Raw genomic sequence first — 24,515 nt, forward strand, 5'->3', positions numbered from 1 at the left:
TGGAAACCTAGAAGAGCAGTTGCACTTCATGGTGATTTTATTTCAGAAGGGCAGTTTCCCCACACTGCCACAAAGTCGGGCTGTCTTCCTCCCACTCTTAGATTCAGGAAATTGTTGTCTTGGCTCAAGGACTGTTTAGTCTGTTAAGATTCCTTATTTAATTTCCCACAAATTGCTTGGGAGTTTTAGCCAAGTAATTCCAACTCCTTTCTTTGTTTGTTTTCTTAAAACCTTTATTTTCTTAAACGGTATCATATCATTACAGAATGGCAAGTAGAAATAACTCCTGTAAAGAATTAATTGCATGTAATTAGAAATTGAAGTGTCATTGGGTTCAGAGAGATGAGTCGCACATTCTGAAACACAGCAGATATTGAAGTATGTTGTAGAGATAGCATAAGCTATGAGAACTCTTACAAAATCTTTAACATTTTAAGGCTGAGGGTATAGCTTAGTGCTGGAGTAGTTGCCTAGTGTGCATGAGGCCTGGGTTCAATCCCCAGTACCACCAAAGGAAAAAAATCTGTAACAGTTTAAGTGCTTTACTAAAGAGTAATATAATTTAGCTTTAAACAAGAATGATGAATTCAGTGGACTAAAAATAAACTAAAACTGTAACTACAGCTTAATTTGCAAAGCCTTTCAATGCTGCCTATTCTCTGGGACTTTTCTCAAATGTCACCTGTTCCTCAAAACTTTCTTAGACTCTTACCCAGAGGTACATTGTCCCTTTGGTGCTGATCTGCCTTTTGTTTTATTTCTTTTTGTACCTGTTCCATTCCTGCTCTGCCCCTTCCCTCATCTAGATCTTAATTTCCTTGAAAACAGACTTTATCTTTATTCCTGCATGCCCTTGAGGACCTGGCCTAAGAACCTATATCACAGAAGGTGCCAGTAACCACAGGAAAAAATAACAAAAACAGAATCCTGTGGCAAGAAAGTACTAATGGGATGAGAGAGGACTTGTCATGAGTGGCTTCCTAGTCGAGGAGTAACTGCTCTGTACCTAAAGGGCACCCTGCTGCGTTCCCAGGAGGATGGGCAAATAAACCCCCTCTCAGAGCAGTCACAGGGCTAGTCTCTCTCTCTTTCTAGAGTTCTCATTATTAGTACTAGAATATCGACAATTAATGTGGTACTTCGAATTTTAAGCTTGGATATGTGGATTTGTATTTCAGCACCTCGGGTAACACAGTTAGAAGGAAATTCATGTGAAATTTTATGGGAGACGGTACCACCAATGAAAGGTGACCCTGTTAACTACATACTGCAAGTATTGGTTGGAAGAGAATCCGAGTATAAACAGGTAAGGCTCAGTATGTATGTCATATAGAAAGCTTTGGATTCAGTGTGGCTCCTTGCCTCTGTGCAAGGCCATAAATGATTCAGAGAACTACATCTTTCTTAAATATCAGTGGTTGAAACTGTCTAACATGTACCTGTTACCCAGTTCTTCTGGGTATATAAATTCTAATACACATTTCATTTGTTGGTATTCATGTTAAATTTTCAGTTCTCAACCATAAGCTTGTCTTGCAAACAGTTTTAAGTTGTATGTTTGCATTTGATATTGACCATGATATTTGCAAGTATCAACATCTGCATATAATTGAAAACTAAAGTGCCAGTGATTTTACTATAGAGGAAAAGTAGTCCCAACCTAACTACTGTCCTTTCTGCTTGTTATATGGAAGTTACAATGGAATGATAGGGAGATGATAATTTGGCCCTGAGGCCTGTGACTCAGAAGTTCTATATCCCTGCTGGTCATCCTTTATTGTGCATAGGAATCACCTGGTAATCTATTAAAATGCAGATTCTTATTTGGCTGTTGGAGTGTGGACACTGATGTTGCTGGTCCATGGCCAGTAATTTGAGTAGTGAGGTTAAGTCAATCACATGATAAACCTGTTTAAGAGAACAGGTTTGGCATATAGTCAGACACCTTTGTGGTCCTTAATTCTTCCTAAGTCACCCATTATCAGGCCCCTAACCATGATGGATTCAGATACTCTGGGGTTTCCATCACATCCTCTGGAACTTAATGAAGTAGCAATGTAATACTATTTCTTCCATTAAGAAAACCAAGGCTTATTCTTCAGTGGCACTTATAGCAATTCATCATTTATGTTGAACTTATAAATGAAAATAAATGTCACCTGTCCTCTGAAACATTAGCATAATTTGTGAAGACCTTTTTTTTTTTTTTTTCAGCTAGTAAGGCTCCAAATACATAAGTGAAAACAATTCAATACAGAGTTTGTGTAACATTGCTTGTTGGTGTTTCTTAGGTAATAATAAAGAATACTTGCAAATAAAGTATGTTTTAAAAATCAAAATAAATTCTGGACACTTTGTGTCAGATAAAAGACTAAATTGTTTTAAATGTATTTTCCAAAAACTGTATCCTAAATCTGTTGTCTACCAGTATTGGTTGATGTCAGTGATGATGTCCCCAAAGTTTCCATCATTCCTCTTAAATACAAAGGCAGTATACTTTTCTTTCCCTTTCCTATCTCATTGTATATGAACATCCCATTTCAGCATGAGTAATTTCACAATGTGTTTCATCTTATCAGAAAGATATAATTGTTCTCAGGGTCTCGGCTCAAATAAAAGAGAATTTTCCCCATTAGATTTGGTTATCTTTAACACCAGTAGCATCGTCGCATTCCATAGCAGTGTTGAACGGTTAAAATGAGAGCTGTTAGGAATTTCCACAGCTTATCATTTGACACTCAACGATGATTCATTTCCCAACAGTATGTTCATTCCGTGTTCATTGTTATATTTTAAAAAACTTTTATTCCATGTACCATGCTTTTCTATTTGTTCTTGTAAACATGTTCTGCTTCTGGAAGCACAGTGACTACTGTTTCACAGTGAAAATGCCCAGGATTCAGTGATTTTAGATTTTTATTAGTAGATTGCTACCTTCAATCCACTGTTTAATGCTGTATATTTAGACCGGTGGATATTTAAACATCAGTAGAATAATGCACAATCTTATATCTGCCACAGAATATTTTTCTCATTCTAAACAGCTATAAACACATGTCCATGCATTTCCGACATTTTCCAAGAAAAAAGTAAGGGGAGCAATAGTACGTGAGAAGCCATGATTGAGTCAGGGACAGTTTGTACTAGTATTTTTTGTTTTGCTTTGTTTTTGTGGGTTTTGTTGTCATCACTTCTCCCTATTTAGTAAATGTTAACTTAAACATGATGTTTTGAGTACTCCCTTGACTTGTTCTGAACATGAAGGCTATTTTTATTATGTGTGCAGAGCAGTGGTTAAAATGACTGTAGTTCAGGGATAATAGGCAATGGGCTTTGAATTCATAGAAGCAAAGCAAAAGAAAAAGGAGAGGTAATACCAATCAGTGCAGAGCCCAGGACCTGTGGTGCACCTTGCACCGTCAGTTACAGCACTAATCAGACGGGGCCTGCTAATAAGCTTGTGTTTGCTTTTCATTTCCCTAAGATTGGTACATAGGCTCTCGGTGAATGTTTCCTGCATTCATGGAAAAGGCAGGTTCCAAGAAATAGGGCTATTTGTACCTGTAGTGGTGGTGAGAGTAAATTCAACATGGGCAAGATACAGATTGACATTTATCATGTAGTGAAAAAACACACTCATAAAAGGAAGAGTGTTCTTCCCAAGTATTCATGGCCTTCTGTGATGTTTTTGCTGGAAACATTGACTTAAGTTGGCCTTGGTTCTAGCTGATTAGTGCTCATGTATCATGATGGTGGGACAAGCAACAGGTTTAATAAATAAGCATTAAATCCTTATCTAAAATTTCATTCTGCATTATAATGCACAAATACATCTATTTGGCCTTTCCACCATTTCATACACATTCTGAGCACAGAGGTCCCCACTCTCACCCCACCACCCCAGGAAGCTTTAACTTCTTTTCAAACACTGGTAGTTAGTTGCAAAGCATTCTTGAGAAGGATGAAAATTGTGTCTGTGCATGTAACTGATTTTTTTTTTTTTTGCATAGGCACTTTGATATATGCATAAGAAATAAAGCAAAATTATTCTTGTTCATATCCCTCTTCAGACAGTAATCATTTTTACAGAAAAAAAAAATGAATATAAGCATTGAAGATGATAACTTGTCTAACAAACTAGAAAAAGTCATTTCTAGTGGCAATCAGTACTCAGGTTCATTGTATTAAAAAGAGAACCTTTGGGGCATCTGGAAGTCATAGGAGCTCCACCTTTAGTTGGATGGCATCTCTGTGTAAATATATCTTATATCATCTTTGGAATTTAATATTGAGACATGTATTAATTCTTCATGGTATCATAAAAGGTTCTATAAGGAAAATCTTCTTTTCATCAAACTGTCTTGGAAGTCTATAGCACATCCTAGAGTCACAATATATTTCAGTGACTTTCAACACAGAAATTAAACAGTGAGGCTATGAGTGTCTTATAGCATTTTTTAAAGGGTCAAATTCAAAATAATATAAAAATAGATCAAAATGGAGATTTTTTAGAAGCAGTAATTTATTTGACTGGTGTTTTGTTTGGTTGGTTTTGGTTTTTTGGGGGAGGGATTGTTTGTTTTTGTTTTGTTTTGTTTTTGTTTTTTAGATTTATAGGTTCTTTAAGTGTCCATGAGCCCTTACACCAGGAAAATTTTCATATGTGCATTCACTTAAAATTTCATGTAAAAATGAATTTATATCGAGTTTCATAGCATCCAGATATAGGACCCCTGTTTTTTTGTTTGCTTTGTTTTGTTTTTTTGAGAAACTATTAGGTACTTTGGATTGTGAGGGTACCTAACAGTACTTTTTCAGAGTTTTTAGGCCAATTAAGTTGAAAAAAGCACATATACAAGAAGCAGTTCAGTAGTCAGTAATAGTATCTTGGCTTGTCTTCTTCAGCTCAAGAACACGATTGCCTGCCCAGCATTATTTGCTCCTCAGAGAAGTCCTGCAGGTTGGCAAGATTCCCTCTTGAGCCAGAGGGTGGCATGAGAACAAGTTGCCCCTCCCATATTTCTGTGATTTTGGAGGAATTAATTCACCTCGCTGAGCCTCAGCTCTCTTGTTAAAAGAGCAAGAATAATAATCCTCCAACTCAGATTGTTATTATGAGCATTGCATCCATTCAGACATGAGAAGGAACTGTTTAAATGATAACATGGTGCAGTTGCATCTCCCTTTCTGTTCTCAGAGACAGGGCAGTGTCAGGAAAGAGGTACCGGTAAGCCTCCTGCAGCCGGGCATGTACTCTTCTCAGATCCTCCCCAAAAAGCTGCTACAGGATTCCAACTATACAGCACGTGATACAGAATTAAGGCCTATAGATTTTTCATTTCAGTTATCTGGGTCAGTACTACTTCATACCCTCCCATTTGGAATAAACATGCCAAAATTGCTTTAAAACATATTATTCATCAAATCAAGAACAGAAATAGTCTTTGTAAAAACAATGCTACATATATACTTATTTACAATATTATGATTGGTGACATCAATAAAGAAAATCTTAAGTGGAGCTCTGCCTTTTAAATTGGGTGGAGGCGAAAGAAAAAGCCCATAATAGTGCTCCTGTCAATTCAAACAAAGGATTACGAAGCATGGCCAGCTCCCGTGTGTAGAGCTACATAGTCCCACAGAAAGTGACCCAGTGGAGGCACAGCTGTGCAGCAGGCTGGATGATCTGGTGATTTTATGGCACTATCAGCTCCTGAGTCCTGTTAGGCAATAGACATGCTGTGGACTCCAGACCCGTGTGGATTCCTACAAGTGTTGTGTGCGGTAGGCTCCAAGGTCACCTGACACCAAGTAATTGCTCTGGAGTCCTAGGCATTTCCTGCAAGGAAATCCGGAAGTACAATCCCCTAGGTGCCATTTTATGCTGCATTTCTTAAAGTCCTACCGTATACTAGACTCTGTCCAAGAAGGTGGCTCTGTGTTATCCCATTGAATCCTATCAGTGATCCTATGAGACTTGGTATTTCCTTCATTTGGAGGATGGAAGCATAGCACCTTTAAGGCACAAATGTTACAAAAATGTTGAATTGAGGGCTTCTTAATAGTACCAGAGGCTTTTGAATCTGTATTTTTGTTTTAAATACCCACCAGTTTATAGTTAAGGTAGATTTACAAGTATAATAATACAATGATACAAATAATTTATTTTCATTTGGTTGTACAAAATATGATTGACTTATTCTACATCCATTCATTTCGTTTGTTAAAAATTGAGGGAGAAGCACATTTTGAGAAATTGTTGTTACTTATAGCAAGAAAGCACATATTTGAAAATAACAGTCAAAATATAAATAGTGAAAAATTAAAATGAATTGAGAGAGACATTTCATTTTAAAGCCTACCACCCTTACTTTGTTTGAAAATCCTTAATGTGTTTCTCTGGAAAAATCTCCAATTCTTTGCTATGAGATTTGACTAGCTTCACCACACTGGCTCATGTGAATTTGCTGGTGTAAGGACATTATAGTCAGACCATGGATGGAGAAGTTCTAAAGTACACATGTTCACACACTTGATGTAAGTTTTACTATTTGAAAACATCTCAAAAACTATTCATAGACTGGGATTGTGGCTCAGTGGTAGAGTGCTTGTGTGTCACATGTGAGGCACTGGGTTCAATCCTTGGCACCACATAAAAAAATAGTTATTTTTTTAAAAAACTATTTACCTATTTTTTTTCCTTTTGAGACCTATTTTGAAACACTTTAAACTGCTAAAATGAAGATATTTCATGCAGAGTTTTTTTTAATACTAGGAAAGATAATAAAATTTTAGTGTCTTGAGCAGTTATTAAAATACAGGTTATAAAGAGCTTAATTAAATAAAACCAGAGAAACACTGACTGTCTACAGTGGGCCAATCTTGCATGCTGCACCCCAGACTTGGTCTCATTACATCTTCTGGCAGTTTTGAGAGTTGAAATTTGTTAGACCCTTTTCACAGGTGAGGCTGTTAAGGAAGAAAGGTTATGTGAGCCTCCCAGGGTCTCAGCCAAGACGCTGATAACTCCAGGTGCAGGGTGCTATCCACTCTCCACTGCTGTCTGCAGTCCCTCTGCCTTGGGCCTGCCTGAGCACTCAGCTCCTCCAGACCTATATCATAGTCGCTGCGGGGACTGCCTCCTTTGCCCTCCATTACTGGACTCTCGTTCTGCTCCATTGGACAGCTGTCCACATCTGTGCCAGTGTCCCCATGTCCTCATTACTGTAGCTTTCCACTGTGTCTTGAGACCTGGAAGGCACAGGCTTCCCTGCTCCCACCTTGTCTCTCTCCTTTAGAGGGTCTTTGCTATTCTTAAACATATAGATGTATATTGTTTTAATGACAGTACGTAAAACATATTCTCAAGCCGTGGATCAGTATCATGTGGAATAGAGAGTAACAAATGTGGTCGATCCCACGTGACTATGATTGTTTACACAAAAGCAATAATTTTCATCAAACTTCATGAGATCAGAATCCTCGGGAAATGGGGCATTAGGAATGGTAAGCTTTTGTTCAGCTAAGAATTAATCCAAAAGGCTTAGTTTAATAAGCATTAGTGGATATTTCTAAAATACATCAGAAATGCCACATTTTTTATCAATACACTGAAAATAACTTAATCGCGGTTATCAATCCACTTTTTGTTGTGATGGCTGTGCCTATACTAAATTCTCTCAGTTGCCTTATGATTTCTGTGTTTCTGATGCTTAATGTTCATAGAACTTATTTCTGGCAGTTATTTGCTCTTTTCAAACAATATGGGGTAAGAGTGTCTATTAAGAGTATTTGGAAGTTTTAATTGGAGAACATCACTGAGCATCTATTTTGACAAGCCATTATGCAGATCGCTATGGAGGCAATACAACACAGTCCCACACTGTACTGGCAATGCTTGTGAAAGATGGGTGGTGTCCAATTAAAATAACAAGAATGGCTAAAGTAAAAACATGGAAAAATTAAAGCCTAAATTTCTATTGGATTTGTCATTATGAAGTTCCCTTATTAGATATTTTTATTTCTTTCATTAAGCTTTTTTCCTAATGGTAAAAGAATAGTAGTATTCCTTTGTTCTGTTAAGTACATTTTCAAAGATCACCACTCTGAGGAGGTAGGGTTGAGAAATTCCATCAAAATTAATATAGAAAGTTTCTTTGAAATTCTCTGAATTGGGTTTCTGGGAAATGAAATATACTCTGGACTGATTTTCTTAAAAGGATGTAGCCATGCAAATTCTGAAAACCAGAGAAATTTTTTAAATAGATGTAAGTGCACATTTATATCCACTTTCCAAAAGTCTCTAAAACATCTGTGGGAATAGATTCTTAAGTAGTTTTCTGCAATAACATCATCCTTTGATGGCAGAAATTAGGAAATCAGAAAAACACTGCCCAAGTCTTTGGCACAGACTGAGTCGGGAGCAACTTTCAATAACACGAAAAAGAAAAGGCAGTGTTTTCTCTCATAGGGAAAATCAAGACCCAGGCCAGGGGATCTGGAAGTCGTTAATGGATACACAAGGGAGATGGTGGGACTATGTGAAAGTCCCGTGGGAAAACACAGGCCAAGAGACTGCACCCAGTCACACTCATCCTCAGATGGGGACTAAGTGGGTGACAGTGTCATGCCATGTGATTGGATAACAATGGGAACATTTCCAGTGGTGAGCATCTCTGAGTTAGGTGGGGTCTCACCTTGAATCCACCACTTCCCTTATTTGCAGTGAGATTTTAAGAAATTAACAGCCTCTCTGAGCTTTATTCATTCATCTCGAAAATGGAAGTAATGATATTGACCTACAGTGTAATGTGAAGCATTAAATTCAATGATATTGACCTATCTTCAACATGTTCCGTTTACAAAACATTTTCTCATGTTTTCTCATTTGATATCTGCAAATCCTCTCAGAAGTAGTGTACTGTTACTCTCCCCATGGTAAAAATGAGAATACTAAGGCTTAAGGCTGTTACTTAACTAGTAAGTGGCAGAGCAAGGACGTAGCCAGGATCCTATTTTTAGTTGCTGTCCTTGTGCCTCCCAGTGGTCACATCAGGCCAGACCCAGTTCTCACAGGGAAGAACTAACTGCTTTGTTATTCCACCCTTTGTTAATTACAGGTATTGCAAAAGGTGTTTCCTCTAAAAGAATTGAGAGAGGCTTCAATGGCAGCTTTTTCCAACTTGATAAATACCACAACATTAACTTATACCACCATAGAGCGTCAGAATGAATTGTATATCTGTGATATAGCAGAGAGGGAAACCAAAGCCCAGATGGCAGTCAGTCAAGGGGCCTGCCTGGTCAAACTGGTGTACCACTCCCAGAAGTTGTAAATCATTCCCTTCATGAGCAATTTCAAAAAAAAATTTTTTCCCTCATAAAATTCCAACTTGAACATTTTCGATTTAAGAAATTAAGTAAGTAAAGAACATTAACAACTGAGAATTCTCTTTAAGGAAAAAAAAACAACAACATTGTTTTCCTGAGACCTCCCACATGTTGGTAACTTATAAATAGGCAGTTCCATGGAGGTATGGTCTGAACTCTTCAGTAGCTGGCTGTGTGCTTTGGAGTGATCACCATGACAACGAACTCATCTTAATATATTCATTTAAACTCACTGGAACAGTGAATGGCAAGAAAGGGTCTCTCAGTACCACAGGGGTTTTCTTTACAGCCCTTTCCTTCTTGGTTGCTCTGGCCTGGCTCTGTAACTCCTGTTGCTAAGGCACATACCACAATTTGTAAAGAAACGGGGGTAACTTGCCAAGAGGAACATGCTTACAGTCTCACAAAGGGAATAGCAAAGCAGTGAGAATTCTGAAAAAGTATTTAAGAAGCAAACAATTGATTTCCTGGGACTCACAGTCACCAAACAGAAATACAGTAATTAAGACATTTAAAGTCTGCTTGTAAGATTTGAAAATAAGGGAGGAAAATCTTCAGAGAAAGGCTAAATATCAAATGAGCAATGGAAGTCTGCTGCCTTTTTATTTTTTTTTTTATTTTTTTTATTGGTTGCTCAAAACATTACAAAGCTCTTGACATATCATATTTCATACAACAGATTCAAGTTGGTTATGAACTCCCAATTTTACCCCAAATACAGATTGCAGAATCACATCGGTTACACATCCACATTTTTACATAATGCCCTATTAGTAACTGTTGTATTCTGCTACCTTTCCTATCCTCTACTATCCCCCCTCCCCTCCCCTCCCATCTTCTCTCTCTACCCCATCCACTGTAATTCATTTCTCTCCTTGTTTATGTTCCCATTCCCCTCACAACCTCTTATATGTAATTTTGTATAACAATGAGGGTCTCCCTCCATTACCATGCAATTTCCCTTTTCTCTCCCTTTCCATCCCACCTCATGTATCTGTTTAATGTTAATCTTTTCTTCCTGCTCTTCCTCCCTGCTCTGTTCTTAGTTGCTCTCATTATATCAAAGAAGACATTTGGTATTTGTTTTTTAGGGATTGGCTAGCTTCACTAAGCATAATCTGCTCTAGTGCCATCCATTTCCCTGCAAATTCTATGATTTTGTCATTTTTTAGTGCTGCGTAATACTCCATGGTGTATAAATGCCACATTTTTTTTATCCATTCATCTATTGAAGGGCATCTGGGTTGGTTCCACAGTCTAGCAATTGTGAATTGTGCTGCTATGAACATCGATGTAGCAGTATCCCTGTAGTACGCTCTTTTAAGGTCTTCAGGGAATAGTCCAAGAAGGGCAATAGCTGGGTCAAATGGTGGTTCCATTCCCAGCTTTCCCAGGAATCTCCATACTGCTTTCCAGATTGGCCGCACCAGTTTGCAGTCCCACCAGCAATGTACAAGAGTACCCTTTTCCCCACATCCTCTCCAGCACTTGTTGTTTGACTTCATAATGGCTGCCAATCTTACTGGAGTGAGATGGTATCTTAGGGTGGTTTTGATTTGCATTTCTCTGACTGCTAGAGATGGTGAGCATTTTTTCATGTACTTGTTGATTGATTGTATGTCCTCCTCTGAGAAGTGTCTGTTCAGGTCTTTGGCCCATTTGTTGATTGGGTTATTTGTTTTCTTATTGTTTAATTTTTTGAGTTCTTTGTATACTCTGGATATTAGGGCTCTATCTGAAGTGTGAGGAGTAAAAATTTGTTCCCATGATGTAGGCTCCCTATTTACCTCTTTTATTGTTTCTCTTTCTGAAAGAAAACTTTTCAGTTTAAGTAAGTCCCATTTGTTGATTTTTGTTATCAACTTTTGTGCTATGGGTGTCCTATTAAGGAATTTGGAGCCCAACCCTACAATATGTAGATCGGAGCCAACTTTTTCTTCTATCAGACGCAGAGTCTCTGATTTGATATCTAGCTCCTTGATCCACTTTGAGTTAACTTTTGTGCATGGCGAGAGGAGGGGATTCAGTTTCATTTTGTTGCATATGGATTTCCAGTTTTCCCAGCACCATTTGTTGAAGATGCTATCCTCCCTCCATTGCATGCTTTTATCTGCTGCCTTTTTAAAGTGTAAGATCCTTTGTGCTTCACTGGGCACAAGATCTGTATGCTTGTGTTCACTAAGGAGGGCTCTACCTCCTCCTAGAAGTTTGCAAACATACACATCGGGCTTTAGAAACACGGAGAGACATCCGTAGATTTCCAACAACTCTGAACAGCTGGCAAGTATTTCAAATAAAATTGAGCTTGTCACAAACACTTTTTCATTTCTAGGGGATTTTTATTAAGGGGCAAAACTGACAGCTTTATTAAGGTGGCCTGTTACTAAGTTGAAAATACCCATCTCTGTTACTTTTAATTGCTGTACTTTAAAGGGTACATTTGGTATTGGTTTTAGGTTTTAAAGAGAACGATTATAATGGCTAACTTTTACTATGCAGTGTTACATACCAGGCGTGTTTAAGCACTTTATAGGTGCTCAGTGCTACTCAGATAGACAGGGTTCAGTTAATTGTATTTCCTTTTTTAATTGCTCATCAGTCCAATCTCAATAATTTGGTTTAGTTGCAGCTATTTTTTCCTGTGTCTATTCATTGCATCTAATTTAAACTGTTTAAACTTTTAATGTGATAGCATTTCTTCTAAGACATCTAGCTGAAGCTCAGTAACACTGTGGTGGGGGAACTTTGCCAGGCCTCCTGCTTCCCTCCCCTTCTCTCACTCAATTCAAAGGGTGATAATTTTTAAGTAGTTCTCAAGTCCTAATAGTAAACCTCCTGATGATTATGTTAGGGTTAACTAAAGGGAAGAAAACATCCCAGCTCTGAAATGAAAGAAAGCAGGTTGGTCATATGCACAGATAACACTCAAGAGAGAGAGGCCACCAAATTATTTTAAATGTTAATTTGTGATAAATTGGATTACATTAAAAAAAACTCCTCAAGAAAACAATTAGGCAGGCCACATAACTGAGAAAATATTCACAATACATATCTGCCAAAGAACATCTATATGAAGAGCTTGTACAAATTAACAAACTCAAACTAAAAATGAACAAAAGACTTGTCTATGTCCATATAAAAGAGATTATCTGAATGACCAATAAGCACATGAAAAAAATAACAGAACATCATGGGATGAGGTGCCACTGAAATATGAAAGACGGTGGATAACGTGTCAAAGATGGGAAATAACACAGACTCTTACACTTTGCTGGTAAGAGTGCAAAGTGGTTGAGTCTTTGTCTTTTGGGAAGATTGTATCTCACCAAGATAAATATACACCTACCCTACCCTATGACCTAGCATTTCTTCTCCTAGACAATTGCCCAAGAAAAATGAAAACTTAAATTCTCAAAGATTTGTACAATGTGTTCATAGCATTCTTATTGTATAAAACCCCCAAACTGGGAACAACCCAATTGTCAATCAAAAAGAAAAAGGATAAACTGAGGTATGTTCTATGGTGAAACAACAGTCAGCAACAAAAGGAGTAACTACTGAGTCACTCATAATGAAGATGAATCTCTAAGGCGCCAGGGAATCCGTTTGCTTCCATCTGTATGAACTCAGAATAGACAGAAAAAGTTACAGAACAGAGTGTACCTCTTGGGGAGGAGGAAGTGGATTTTCTTGTTGAGTCAGTGTTACATGTCAAAAAAAATCATCCACTGAAAACTTTGCTTTTTATTGTTTATATGATTTTTTCATTGTTTCAGCTTTAAAATATTACTTTGTTTCGGGAACTGAAAACGTAGAGCTGCTTTTATTAAGGCCTCTTCTGATTTATAGCCTGAATTATTAAAATTCAACTAGATAAATCTTTATTACTTAAAATGTCAGTTGCATTTCTATTCAGTGCCTTATTTCCTTCCATCGGAGTTACTGAATTTTATATTGTTATTTTATCCAAAGTGAGCTGGAATGCCTTTTCTTGTGGATGAAACAGATTGGGAGATATACCTTTTTCTGTCACTCTTGTTGATGGGGAGTGAATTTAAACCAAGCCAACGTCCACAAGGCTCCTGATGTTACATGGTGATCACTATAAAGAGTACAGTATTATAAATTAATTAACTGGGACTTTTCCTTTTCTCACAGGTGTATAAGGGAGAAGAAGCCACATTCCAAATCTCAGGCCTCCAGAGCAACACAGACTACAGGTTCCGCGTGTGTGCGTGTCGTCGCTGTTTAGACACCTCTCAGGAGCTAAGCGGAGCTTTCAGCCCCTCTGTGGCTTTTGTATTACAACGAAGTGAGGTCATGCTTACAGGGGACATGGGGAGCTTAGATGATCCCAAAATGAAGAGCATGATGCCTACTGATGAACAGTTTGCAGCCCTCATTGTGCTTGGCTTTGCAACTTTGTCCATTTTATTTGCCTTTATATTACAGTACTTCTTAATGAAGTAAACAAACCGAGTGAAACTAGAGGTATGAATCGAATTAATGCTACACATTTTAATACACTCATTTATTCAGATACTCCCCTTTTTTAAGCCCTTTTGTTCTTTGATTTATTTACTTCTCTTGTTTTACAGATTTAGCTAGGAAAAAAAATGTCAGTGTTTTGGTGCACCTTTTTGAAATGCAAAACTAGGAAGAGGTTAAACTGGATTAAAAAAAAAAGAAGAAGAAAAAGAAGCAAAAGAAGAAGAGAAGAAGAAAAGCAAACCAGATACCAAAAGCTAGCTTTCTTATATTTTCTTTAAAATTTTCAAATTTACCTTTATTCTATTTTCACTGATGTCTTTTGCAAGCCTTTGATATTTTTTTATGTTCTAGTTTAGTAATTTATATTCACCAGTCACTTCTTTGTCTTGATCCATCTGTATTTGTAACCAGAATCACAGTGTGTGTAGGTACAGGGCCAGGATTTCATGCAAGCGTTGTCAGGGTATCACCACATAGCAACGTACGGAAGATGTGTTCACTCAGATAAGGCTGCCCTAAACCATCGTGTCACTCAGTTATTTAATTGTGTTTAGCTCATTTAAATCAAAATGTGTACTTTAATCTAAAATGTTTAATAATCTGTATTTCTTATGATTTTAACACTATGAGCTGCCTGTATAAGAAATCAAGTAACCAAAATGCACCTATAAATTATGGAGCATTGTAGATTTTACCACGTTGATTCATAGCAGTAACTTTAAGAGGGCATTGTGCAATAGTTAGTTGTTTCCTTGTTCAGCTATTTTAAAAGCTGCTTTACCTTGTTTGTCTGTCTTTGTATATAACTACTTCTAATCTAATCACTAGAGTTATTATATATTCTGTTATGTTTGACCAGAATTATCTGACAAGAACTGGTGACAGTTTAGTGCCTCTGCCCATTGTCCATGACTTACACTAATGTGAGCCGTCTTCTTATGTGTCAGCTCATCATTTTTTGAAAGATTTGCCTTTAGGCTGTTCTTTGAGGTATCAATGAAGTGATTGAATTTCAATACCTTAATTCAGTGCCCATAATACTAATGTAACAGCAGATGAAAATTGATACAACCCAAAAGGGAGTCATCTGAATTTGTAGTTCCTATTACTGTGGGGTTGATCTGGCCATGTTTGGAGTGGGAATTGTATTTGGTGGTAAGCACAGGGTGTTTGGGGGTCAAGTAGCCTAGATTCTTTCCCTGGATCTGTCACTAACTTGCTGCGTGACCTGAACACGTCACTTTACCTCTCTGTGCCTCAGTTTTCCCATGCATGAAAAATAAAATAAAATAAAATGGGGATTCTAATGTTTGTAAGTGCTTTGAGATCTTTGATCAACAGGTGCTATTGGAGTGCAAAGTGTTACTCTTACATGTTTGAGTCATGAGATAATCAATTTTAACCCAAAGTCATTGGATTATTTATATGAAGTCCATAATGTTCGAGTACCTCAGGGACACTTAAGAGTTGGAGGTGCAAATATATTCCAAAAGGGTGCAACAGACACAGCATATCCCCCTGCTCCCGTTTTTTGTATATTTTTGCTATTTGGTTTTTCTTGATCATAGCTACTTTGTGCTTGATCTATGTTGTCTAAGATGCAGTAAGTATCCTGTACTAGCTTATAATATTCCCATACCAAAGTCATGGGGAAACCAACATTATTTTGTTTTTGGTTTATTTATACTATATTCTGCATACAGTACTTTAAATGCCAATTACAGTGCAATCTTTATTTATTGTAAAAATTTTAAATGTACTTATGTACTAATTTTCCCTTGTAGCATGTTATTTTTTGTGTGTGTTTTATACTTTTGTAATTTTAGGTCAGTCTTGTTCCTTGGCAACATCTGTAGTATTATTAACCTTCTGACATTTTCTTGTGTTTTTAAAGGTAAGAGCATCTAGTGCATTAAATGCCAAAAAAAAAAAAAAATCCATTATCAGTGATTGAAAGGTTTACATGTACCCAAAAAACCATAATCATCTCTTGAAAGAGTGCTAAGATCAATGAATTATTCTGTGTGCCTATATTGATGTAGTAAGTACTAGAGAGTTCTGTATTTTGTTATATTGACTACAATAATGAGTTTAATTCTTGCAAACTGATGATATCAAGGTAGATGTATTTTTGCCAAAGTTCTGGCCTTCCAAAAACTCATCCCCTATTTAAATGTGATGTGACCCACTATGACATTACATCTGCATTTTCTGAGACAATTTCAGGCAGATGTTTTGGGGAGAAGGCGTTTTTTTTAAGCAATGAAAATTCAACTGAGTAAGAAACCCTTTTTGCAGGGGAAAAATGTTTGTCCTTTTATAAACACTTCAGAACTGCTGCTACAAAGAAATTCTCTGATTTGGTTGTATTTTTTAAAGGAAATGATACTTTAAGCCAAAATTGTTATGCAGAGATGATCCTTTTGAGGTTTCCATACTCTTCCTCTAATCATCAGAAGCTGAAGTGTGTGAAATACAAGCTGACAGCACTTTATTTTATTGCTTTCCATTATGTCGTATTCAGTATAATCCCTTCAGTCAGAAAATTATTGCTCTCTGCAGCACTGTTTTGTATCACAAATCTGTATATGTGATATGGGTATATAACTATATATATATTGCCATTACACATGAACAATAAAATAAAGTGTTCTGTTAACCTGATCTCTTTGCCCTTTTGCAGTATGTAGAAATGAGTGAGGGACTCTCTGATGCTCTGACGCTTCTCTGTATGTGAAAGCCTGACACGAGAAATTCCAGTCATGTGAAGCAAACTACCCTTTGTCCTCAAAGAAATTGTTTAAAAAGGAAACTTTTTTAAAAAAGATTTTTTTCATATTATCTGCCTTGTTTTTTATCAACTTGAAATGTTGGCATTTTCTAACCTTGTTTTGTTGGCTACAATAATTCAGTATTCATGTCAAAATTGAAAAGTGCCCTAACTGAATGTGTTTGAATGTTATCCTTGCACAATTCTTTAAATTGAAAGACAAAATGTTTTACCTCACTGTTGGACATACATTCCAAGCTTTTCAACTTTAGGAGAAAAAAAAAAAAATCATATGTTTTCCTGTATTGTAAATTTTAGACTATTTCATATACATTGTATTAAAACTGCCATATCAATTTTAATGTATAGATTTTGCAAATACTATGCTATATGTAATACCTAACTGTATCTGTAGTGTATATGTAATATATTTATGCCCAATAAATGTTTTAATTCTTTCTGACTTAAGTAGGGTTTTTCTACCATGAGTAGGATTGCTGCTATTGTTGCTGCTACTTTTTAAATGCTTACACCACATCCCCAGAAGGTGCCAACTCAAATGCTGTTAGAGGACAGGCAGGTGCAGAGTGCCATGGAAAGGGGCCGCTGCAACTTGGCTGCCCCTGGCTCAGGTCTCGCAGGATTGCTGGCCACAGATACACTTCAAAGGAAGAGAAAAATCTGGATTTCTCCGTATGGGCTGAAACATGATTGTGGACTCTCTAAGCCCATGAATGCCTCTTTAATTCTTTGTCAGAGTGTGTGGACAGTGTACCTGTTTGCCAAACATTTTATCTGTATGCCTGAATTCAGGAGGTCTTATCTCCCTCTGCTTACCTGGCACACTGGGTGCTTCCTCTCCTGTGACAAACTCATAACCATCTGGATCTTCTTCCTCCAGGAACAACAGCAACAACAATGGCAATAAAGCACAACAACACAACTCCTTCTTCAACAATAGCTTTAAAGCACAGTGTTCCTGTTGTGACCCTGATTCCATCACTGTGGTCAGATTGTTTTGCTAGGAATCCTAGCTCGCTCTCTCTCTCTCTTTTTTTTTTTTTTTGGTGGGGTGGGGGGATTGTATGGAAAAACTAATTGTCTATAACTCAAAAGTTCATTTTCATATATAAACAACGGGAATCATTCTTTTGGGTAAAGATGATAAATACCTGTCAAATTTTTCATGAGCCTGATACTCTAATGAAAATATACTCAAGGATTTTTTTTCCCCCTTAAGGTCACAACTCCCCTCACTATTGGGAAGAGTGGGAAAGAAGTTATTAACACCAAACTTTTGGAAACTTGACATAAGAAAGCTGAACTCTAATTTGACAGAGGGAAAAATGGATACCACTTCAGTTTTTCACATCTCGATGCAGACCATGATAGCTCAAAAATTGACAGCAGCATGTCCCTTTGAAGTGGTAGTGAAGAGGACAGAAAAACCTTCGAATTGTATTGTTTTAAAGCTTTTGGGTTTTTTTTTACAATATCTTTATTTATTTTTATGTGGTGCTAAGGATCGAATCCAGGGCCTCACACCTGCGAGACAAGCACTCTACTACTGAACTACAACCCCAGCCTTTATTTCAAAGCTTTTTAAAGTGCAGTTAGATCCATAAAATGCTTCCCCTCTTCATGTATGCTGAGGACCAAATCCAGGGCCTTGCATATCTAGCCAAGGCTCTACCACTGAGCACGTTCCCAGCACCTTGGTTTGTTTTTAGCTTTCCCTTCATCTCCCCTGCAGAACCCTAGAGTTTTATCCTTAGGAAAATATTAAAACAGAAAGTCTCTGGATGGAGAAACACAATTGAAAATGAAGTCAAAAGAGATTTAGTGAAGATGGTCATACACGAGAATGATTGTTAAAAGTCTTGCCTGAATTGCTCCATGGGGCAAAATAAAAGATCTGAATATCTTCAGTCAAATAGTTCATTTCCAGTACCCTTTGGTGGTACTTTGCAACCTTAGCTGCACATTAATTGCCTGGGGGGTGCTTCTCAAAATCCCCAGATCCTGCACCCAGTTCCCCAGGTGATAGCACTGTGCAGCCAAGACTAAGAGCCACTGCCCTGTAAGGAAGCTGAGTCAGCAGTATTGTATTAGCTTCTTAGTTCTCCTTAATCAAGGGCAACCTGACACTTGACAAAAAAGCTTCTGGCGTGAATGAAAAGCCCAAAGTGAACAACTTGGGAGAATCTGACTACAGGAAGAAGCAGCTTCAGAAAACTATTATATATCCAGAAAAATGAGAAAAAGCAAAATGTCTTGTGAAATAAGGATAGGATGCCATTGGGAAAAACACAAAGTTAACAAGAAAATGTTCTTGGAAAATTGCCATAGGAGGGTTGAAGCCGAAATTAAGCAAATATTATCCTTCCAAATAGAACAAGGATCGGTATCCAGTACTGGGATCTCTAGAAAGGTCAGGAAATGTCGGGGAAGTCGTCAAACACATGAGTTTCCAGAACTAAAGGGCACCAGGTGCTCTGCACAGTGGAGGAACCAGGCTCCCACCAAGTCCAGGCCGTCCTCAAGTACCAAAACACGAGCGCTGGGGGAAGCTCCAAAAACGGAGAAGAGCTGGTCACATAGAATTAGAAATCTAAGAGTGGTTTTAGACTTCCTAGCAACCCTGGAAGTTGAGCATCAGTGAAGCAGTTACTTCAAGATTTTGAAAGAAATTAGTGGTAAAACACCATGAAGACATTTGCAGAAATGCAAGATCATGCAAATTTGCCTCCCCCTCACCCTTTCTCTGGAAGCTTCTAGAGAACCCGTTCTCCCCTACAAGTGAATGAAGCCAGGAAGGGGAGTCCGTGGAATCCCACCTCCAGTACTTTTCCTTTAGGTCAGAAGCTAGTTCTCTGGCGCGTTGCCACAAGAGGACTTGTACAACTTGCACTCTTACCCTTTCTGCACCCCCAGTCACCCTGTGACTTAATGACTAAGAGACCTCAGGGTATCTTTGCCTTGGACTAAGTGGAACTAACAAATCTTTATTCAGGGTGGTGACGTTTTAAAAAATAATTCCCACCTCCTTGCTAGACTATAAGTTCCTCAAAAGCTGGGGAGAAGGAGGATGTGCATAGATGGCCTGCAAGTCTCATTTTAACTGCAGCTTAAGGGCACATTGCCTGGCAAAATAGAAATCAAAAGAAGGTTCATCAGGTTAAACTCAGTTAACTAATTTAGTAGGGATAAGTTCACATAGTGATGTGATTCATAGATTTTGCTATCCTGACCCATAATCTTGTTGTCACTGTTGTGTTATTTGGAGGTACATTTTTTTTAATAGAAGGTGTCAGTATCTTTAAACATGGAAACTTCACACAGAATACCGAAATTCTAGATCCTATTGAAATTTGGAATAGCTGGCAACTTTAGGTGTGCAAGGATATGGAGGTTATCAACAGAATTCGTGGGTAACTTTGTTGGTTAGGGCATTTGCTCTATAGTTGATGACATTTGCCACTATGCCTGATGTGAATATGAACAATATCTCTTCTAATAGAACATCTCCTGATATCCATGTCTCCATCAAAAGTTAGTGAACCTGAGACGGGGCATCCAGGATGATGGAGTCAAGATCTCCATAATTCTATTTTTTCACAAAAGCAACAAGAATACTAGCAAGAAAAAAAAAAGTGCAGAAATAAACTTTTTCAGAACTCTGAAAGTTAACCAAAGTTGAATTGTTTTCCATCCAACCAAGTTATAAGAAAATGTGTTTAGTTCAGATAAATGAACTTTCTTGCACTCATGAGCCATTGAGTACGTAAGACTTTCTACTGTAGCAGAATTTCCCACTGTGAGGAGGTAGACGAGATAACCGGAAGTGGCCACGTGTCTAATGTGTTCAATTATGTGGTTTCTATCATCTGTATAAGCAAAAATGTATCTGTCTTACCAAAGAAAAAAACAGGTAAGATTAAAGTGGACATTGGAGTTTATAGTGAAATGCAAAAGTACCTAATAGTGCAGGTGCTACTCCGATATGGCAGAAATCATAGGGGAGGAAGGAAACAAAGAAACTGGAAATGTTGCCTCCTGAAATACAAATAGGTCATGCAACACAGCACATTTATAGCAACTGAAAATACATCCTGTATTTTTCCAGGTGAAAATAATTTTGCTTTAAGAGAGAAGGAAAGAGGGAGTGGGAATCAGCATCCACACAGAAGTGGAAATTGATGAATTTGGAAAGTTTGTGTAGTGGGCCATATGACATCCTCAATAAGCTACTTTGACTTTTCTGTTTTACTGTGCATAGGTTTTCATGGTCAGTACTTATGTGAGAATTGGTTTTTCAAAAGTTAAGATTCTTTCTCCCAAATCCTAAAGGATATTTTACAGTGGCCCAAGAGGAGAAAAAAATAGAGTCTGGTTCTGTAGAAGGCCTGAGGAGAGAGAACTAAAGTATAATGGGACAGTGAGCTGCAAACACCCTTTCCAGACCCCAAGTACATCCATTTGGTTTTCCAGAAATTGCTGTATTCTTCCAAGATCTTGCACAGACTCAACCCATAAGATGAAAATCTTTAAAATACTGGGCAGCTGGTTTTCTTGAGGCAGAGAAAGCCAGTGTTCAGTGGAAGAAAATGAAGACATCAGGAAGAGAGAAGCAAAAATGTACAAAGTGAGGTGAGACAGAAATACAAGATCCTGCTTAAGGCCCAGTTCATTCTGTCCTTAGGTTTGCTAAGATCCTTTCCTAGTTTCCTTTGGATCAACTTCCCACTATGCTTAAATGCCTTGCACTTGAGTTTCTGACACTAGGGTCCAGAAGCTTCCCAACTGCACAGCAAGCATTTACATCTGATGTCCCACGTGGAATTTTCCTGTGCGGAAAACTCACAACCTCAAAAGGTTTTTATATGGGATGTGCATTGATTAGGTCTTTTTCTTTGTATTTTTGTTTAATTTTTCCCTTCAGGCAATATGGACTAAACTTGGAAAAGCTATAAGTTGGTTATTAAAATTAAAAGTAGTGCCGAATTAGAGAATTATTATGAGCCCTTGCAGCACTTAGGCATTTGACATGCATTATCTCGTTCATGCCTCAAAACCACCCTTTGAATCAAGTATGTCTGTACCCCTAAAGATAGGATGCCAAAGTTACTTAGGTGAAGCGGAAAAGTGTTCATAGGTAACTTAAACCTGGCTCTAATTAATCTCAGAGGCTTGTGTACTTGACCCTGACAAACACCCTTCAGGATCTCTTCTTTCATCGTATTTTAGCTGATGTAAGCAAGGATGAGACCAGCCTTGGACTTTGTCTCATGTAATAGTATTAAAATAAATTTCAAATAGTTATCAAAAGACTAGCAGCTGTAACTTTGACCTTCAGGTTGGAGTATATCTCCCTTCCTGATGAAAGAAAAGGCACCAGATATACACATCCAAGTCATGTGGTTGATGAAGGGATGACCATCCCTAAATAACAGACTGAGTCCCCGGAGTGACAGCTCTGGGATCTGAGATCTGGGACTTCCTCCAGTGCAGGGCAAATGGAACTGTATCACCTACAGTCTTTAACTCTGATTCTGTGAAAACTGGACTTCTAGGTAAATAGACCTCATCCAAACTACAAACCCTTGATTGAAATCATCAAGGGATGTCTGCAAGGTCCTGAGTGTCTGTGCAGCCTCAAACTGTAGCAGAAAAAAAATTAGCACCCATCACTGTGAATATCTGAAATTTGGATTGCAAATCTGCCACAAAGGAGAGTTTCCCAGTCAACCCCAGTACTCCCACTGCACAGGGGATATACTACATTTTCACAAAGCTCATTTCAAGTGCTTCAGAGCAGGGGTCATAGAAAGGGGTAAACAGGAGGCACCACGGATGTAAAAAGGGAGTGCAGTAATGCGTCTGAAGATGGCATTGGAGGGCGAGTGGAGTTTGCCCAGGCATCCCGTGAGTTCTTGTCGGGTTGCCCCAAGGGTTCTTGAGCTAGAGAAAATGGACTTATTCTTCTGTGTGAGGTCTTCATCCTTGCAGAATGTCAAGCCCTTCAGAACCAAGCCTGAGAATATTCTTTCCTTCTGTCAAAGCAGATTTCTCACAAGCACCTTCTAAGCATCTTTCTGGAATGGTTTATTCAACTCACTCAGTTTGAAGGCATTTGTTGTAAACTTGCTGCTGAAGCAATGGAAAATAGTGGTTTTAAACATCTAAAAGCTAGAAAGGAAAAGATTGACACATTTAACTAATTAAAAATAAGAGAAAATAATTTCAAAACATCATTAATATCCTTGCTATCCTTACTATCAAAAGCCCCTGCCCAATCAATTCACAATAGCTAAGCTACGGGACCAACCTAGATGCCCTTCGACAGATGAATGGATAAAGAAAATGGTATATATACACAATGGAATATTAATCAGCCATAAAGAAGAATCAAATTATGGTGTTTGCTGGTAAATGAATGGAACCAGAGACTATCACGCTAATATAAGCCAGTACCCAAAAGCCGAAGGTCAAATGTTCTCTGATATGTAGATGCTGACACACAATGGTAGGGAGGGAAAATTAGAAGTTCACTGGAGTAGATAAAGGGAAAGGAAAGGAAGGGGGGAGGAATGGGAAAGACAGTAGAATGAATGGGACAGAACTTTCCTATGTGCATATATGAATACATGACCAGTGAAACTCCTCATCATGTGCAGCAAAGTAAATAACTAGTCATGGAGAACAGTGTTTAACCCTGGTGCATGTTAGGAAAATGAAAATTCAAGTAATTAGAAATATTTAAACCTTTGGCCAAAATTTAAAAGAACACTATCTTACACTAAAGAATATATTTAGAAATAAACACATATCCTTCTGAGAAGACATAAGTTACAACACTTTTGTAAAGTAATCTAGAAATATTATAATTTAAAATGAACATATGCTTTTAAAAAGCAGTCTTGTATTTAGAAGAAAAAATGAATATGTAAAGATATGTGTAAAGAAGTTCATTTCAGTCTACTTATTAAGGAAAGGGTATAAATTTTATAGTATTGACTAGTTGGAGGACTATGAAAATGAATTAACATCACAAAAAACTATAGATCAATATCCCTGATGAATACAAATGCAAAAATCTCAACATATTGGCAAACAGAATCTAGCAACATATAAACGTTTATAAATCATGACAAACAGATTTATCCCAAGAATGCCAGGTTGGTTCAACAAATGATAACCAATCGATGTAATACACCACATTAATAAAGTAAAGGACAAAAAGAATATGATCATTTCAATAGACACATAAAAGACATTTGGCAAAATCCAATCATCTTTCATGATAAAAATACTTATCACTGGGTGCAGTATTTGTTTTGAGACTTTGTCTCAAAATAAATATCAGGGCTGGGGATGTAGCTCAATGGAAAAGCCCCTGAGTTTAATGCCCAGAACCCCCATCCACCAAAAAAAAAAAAAAAAAATTCAAACTTGGAGTAGACAATAAAAGAACAAGTCAGGGATTTTTATTCTTTCTACTTCTATTTAACACTGTAGTAAAGTAATTACTAGTGAGAGTAATTAGCAATAAAAGAAGTGAAAGGGGGTTGGGAGCATAACTCACTATTGGAGTACTTACTTAGTATATGCAAGGCCATAGGCTGAATTCCTAGCAACATGTCCATGTGTGTGCACACGCACACACACACAAAAACCAAAACAAAGTAAAGGATCCAGCCTGGAAAGGAAGAAATAAGACTGTATTTGCTATTGAAATTATCTTGTATGTAGAAAATATTAAAGAACCCACAAAAATATTATTAGTGCTAATAAACAGGTTCAGTAGGGTTGAAGGATATAATATCAATATACAAAAATTATTTTACTATACACAAGCAGTAAA

General features: G+C 37.5%; 1 protein-coding gene across 3 annotated transcripts in view; it reads left to right on the plus strand.

Annotated features, from left to right (window-relative positions):
* The window catches only part of Fndc3b (fibronectin type III domain containing 3B), a 334,288-nt gene extending 317,174 nt beyond the window's left edge, over positions 1-17,114 (plus strand). For 2 of the 3 annotated variants that reach the window (XM_046422919.2, XM_046422920.2), the window contains exons 25-26: positions 1,179-1,306; positions 13,549-17,114. In XM_046422919.2, coding sequence (XP_046278875.1) covers positions 1,179-1,306; positions 13,549-13,860 — 440 coding nt within the window. In that variant the 3' untranslated portion in view covers positions 13,861-17,114. The remainder of the gene's footprint in view (positions 1-1,178; positions 1,307-13,548) is intronic. The other variant, XM_046422923.2, reaches the window with a different exon arrangement.
* Positions 17,115-24,515: the final 7,401 nt, after the last annotated feature.

Source organism: Marmota monax, unplaced genomic scaffold (genome assembly GCF_021218885.2).
Source record: "Marmota monax isolate L192 unplaced genomic scaffold, Marmota_monax_Labrador192_F-V1.1 WCK01_AAM20220418_F8-fsc00110, whole genome shotgun sequence".
In the NCBI taxonomy this organism is placed as follows: Eukaryota; Metazoa; Chordata; class Mammalia; order Rodentia; family Sciuridae; genus Marmota; species Marmota monax.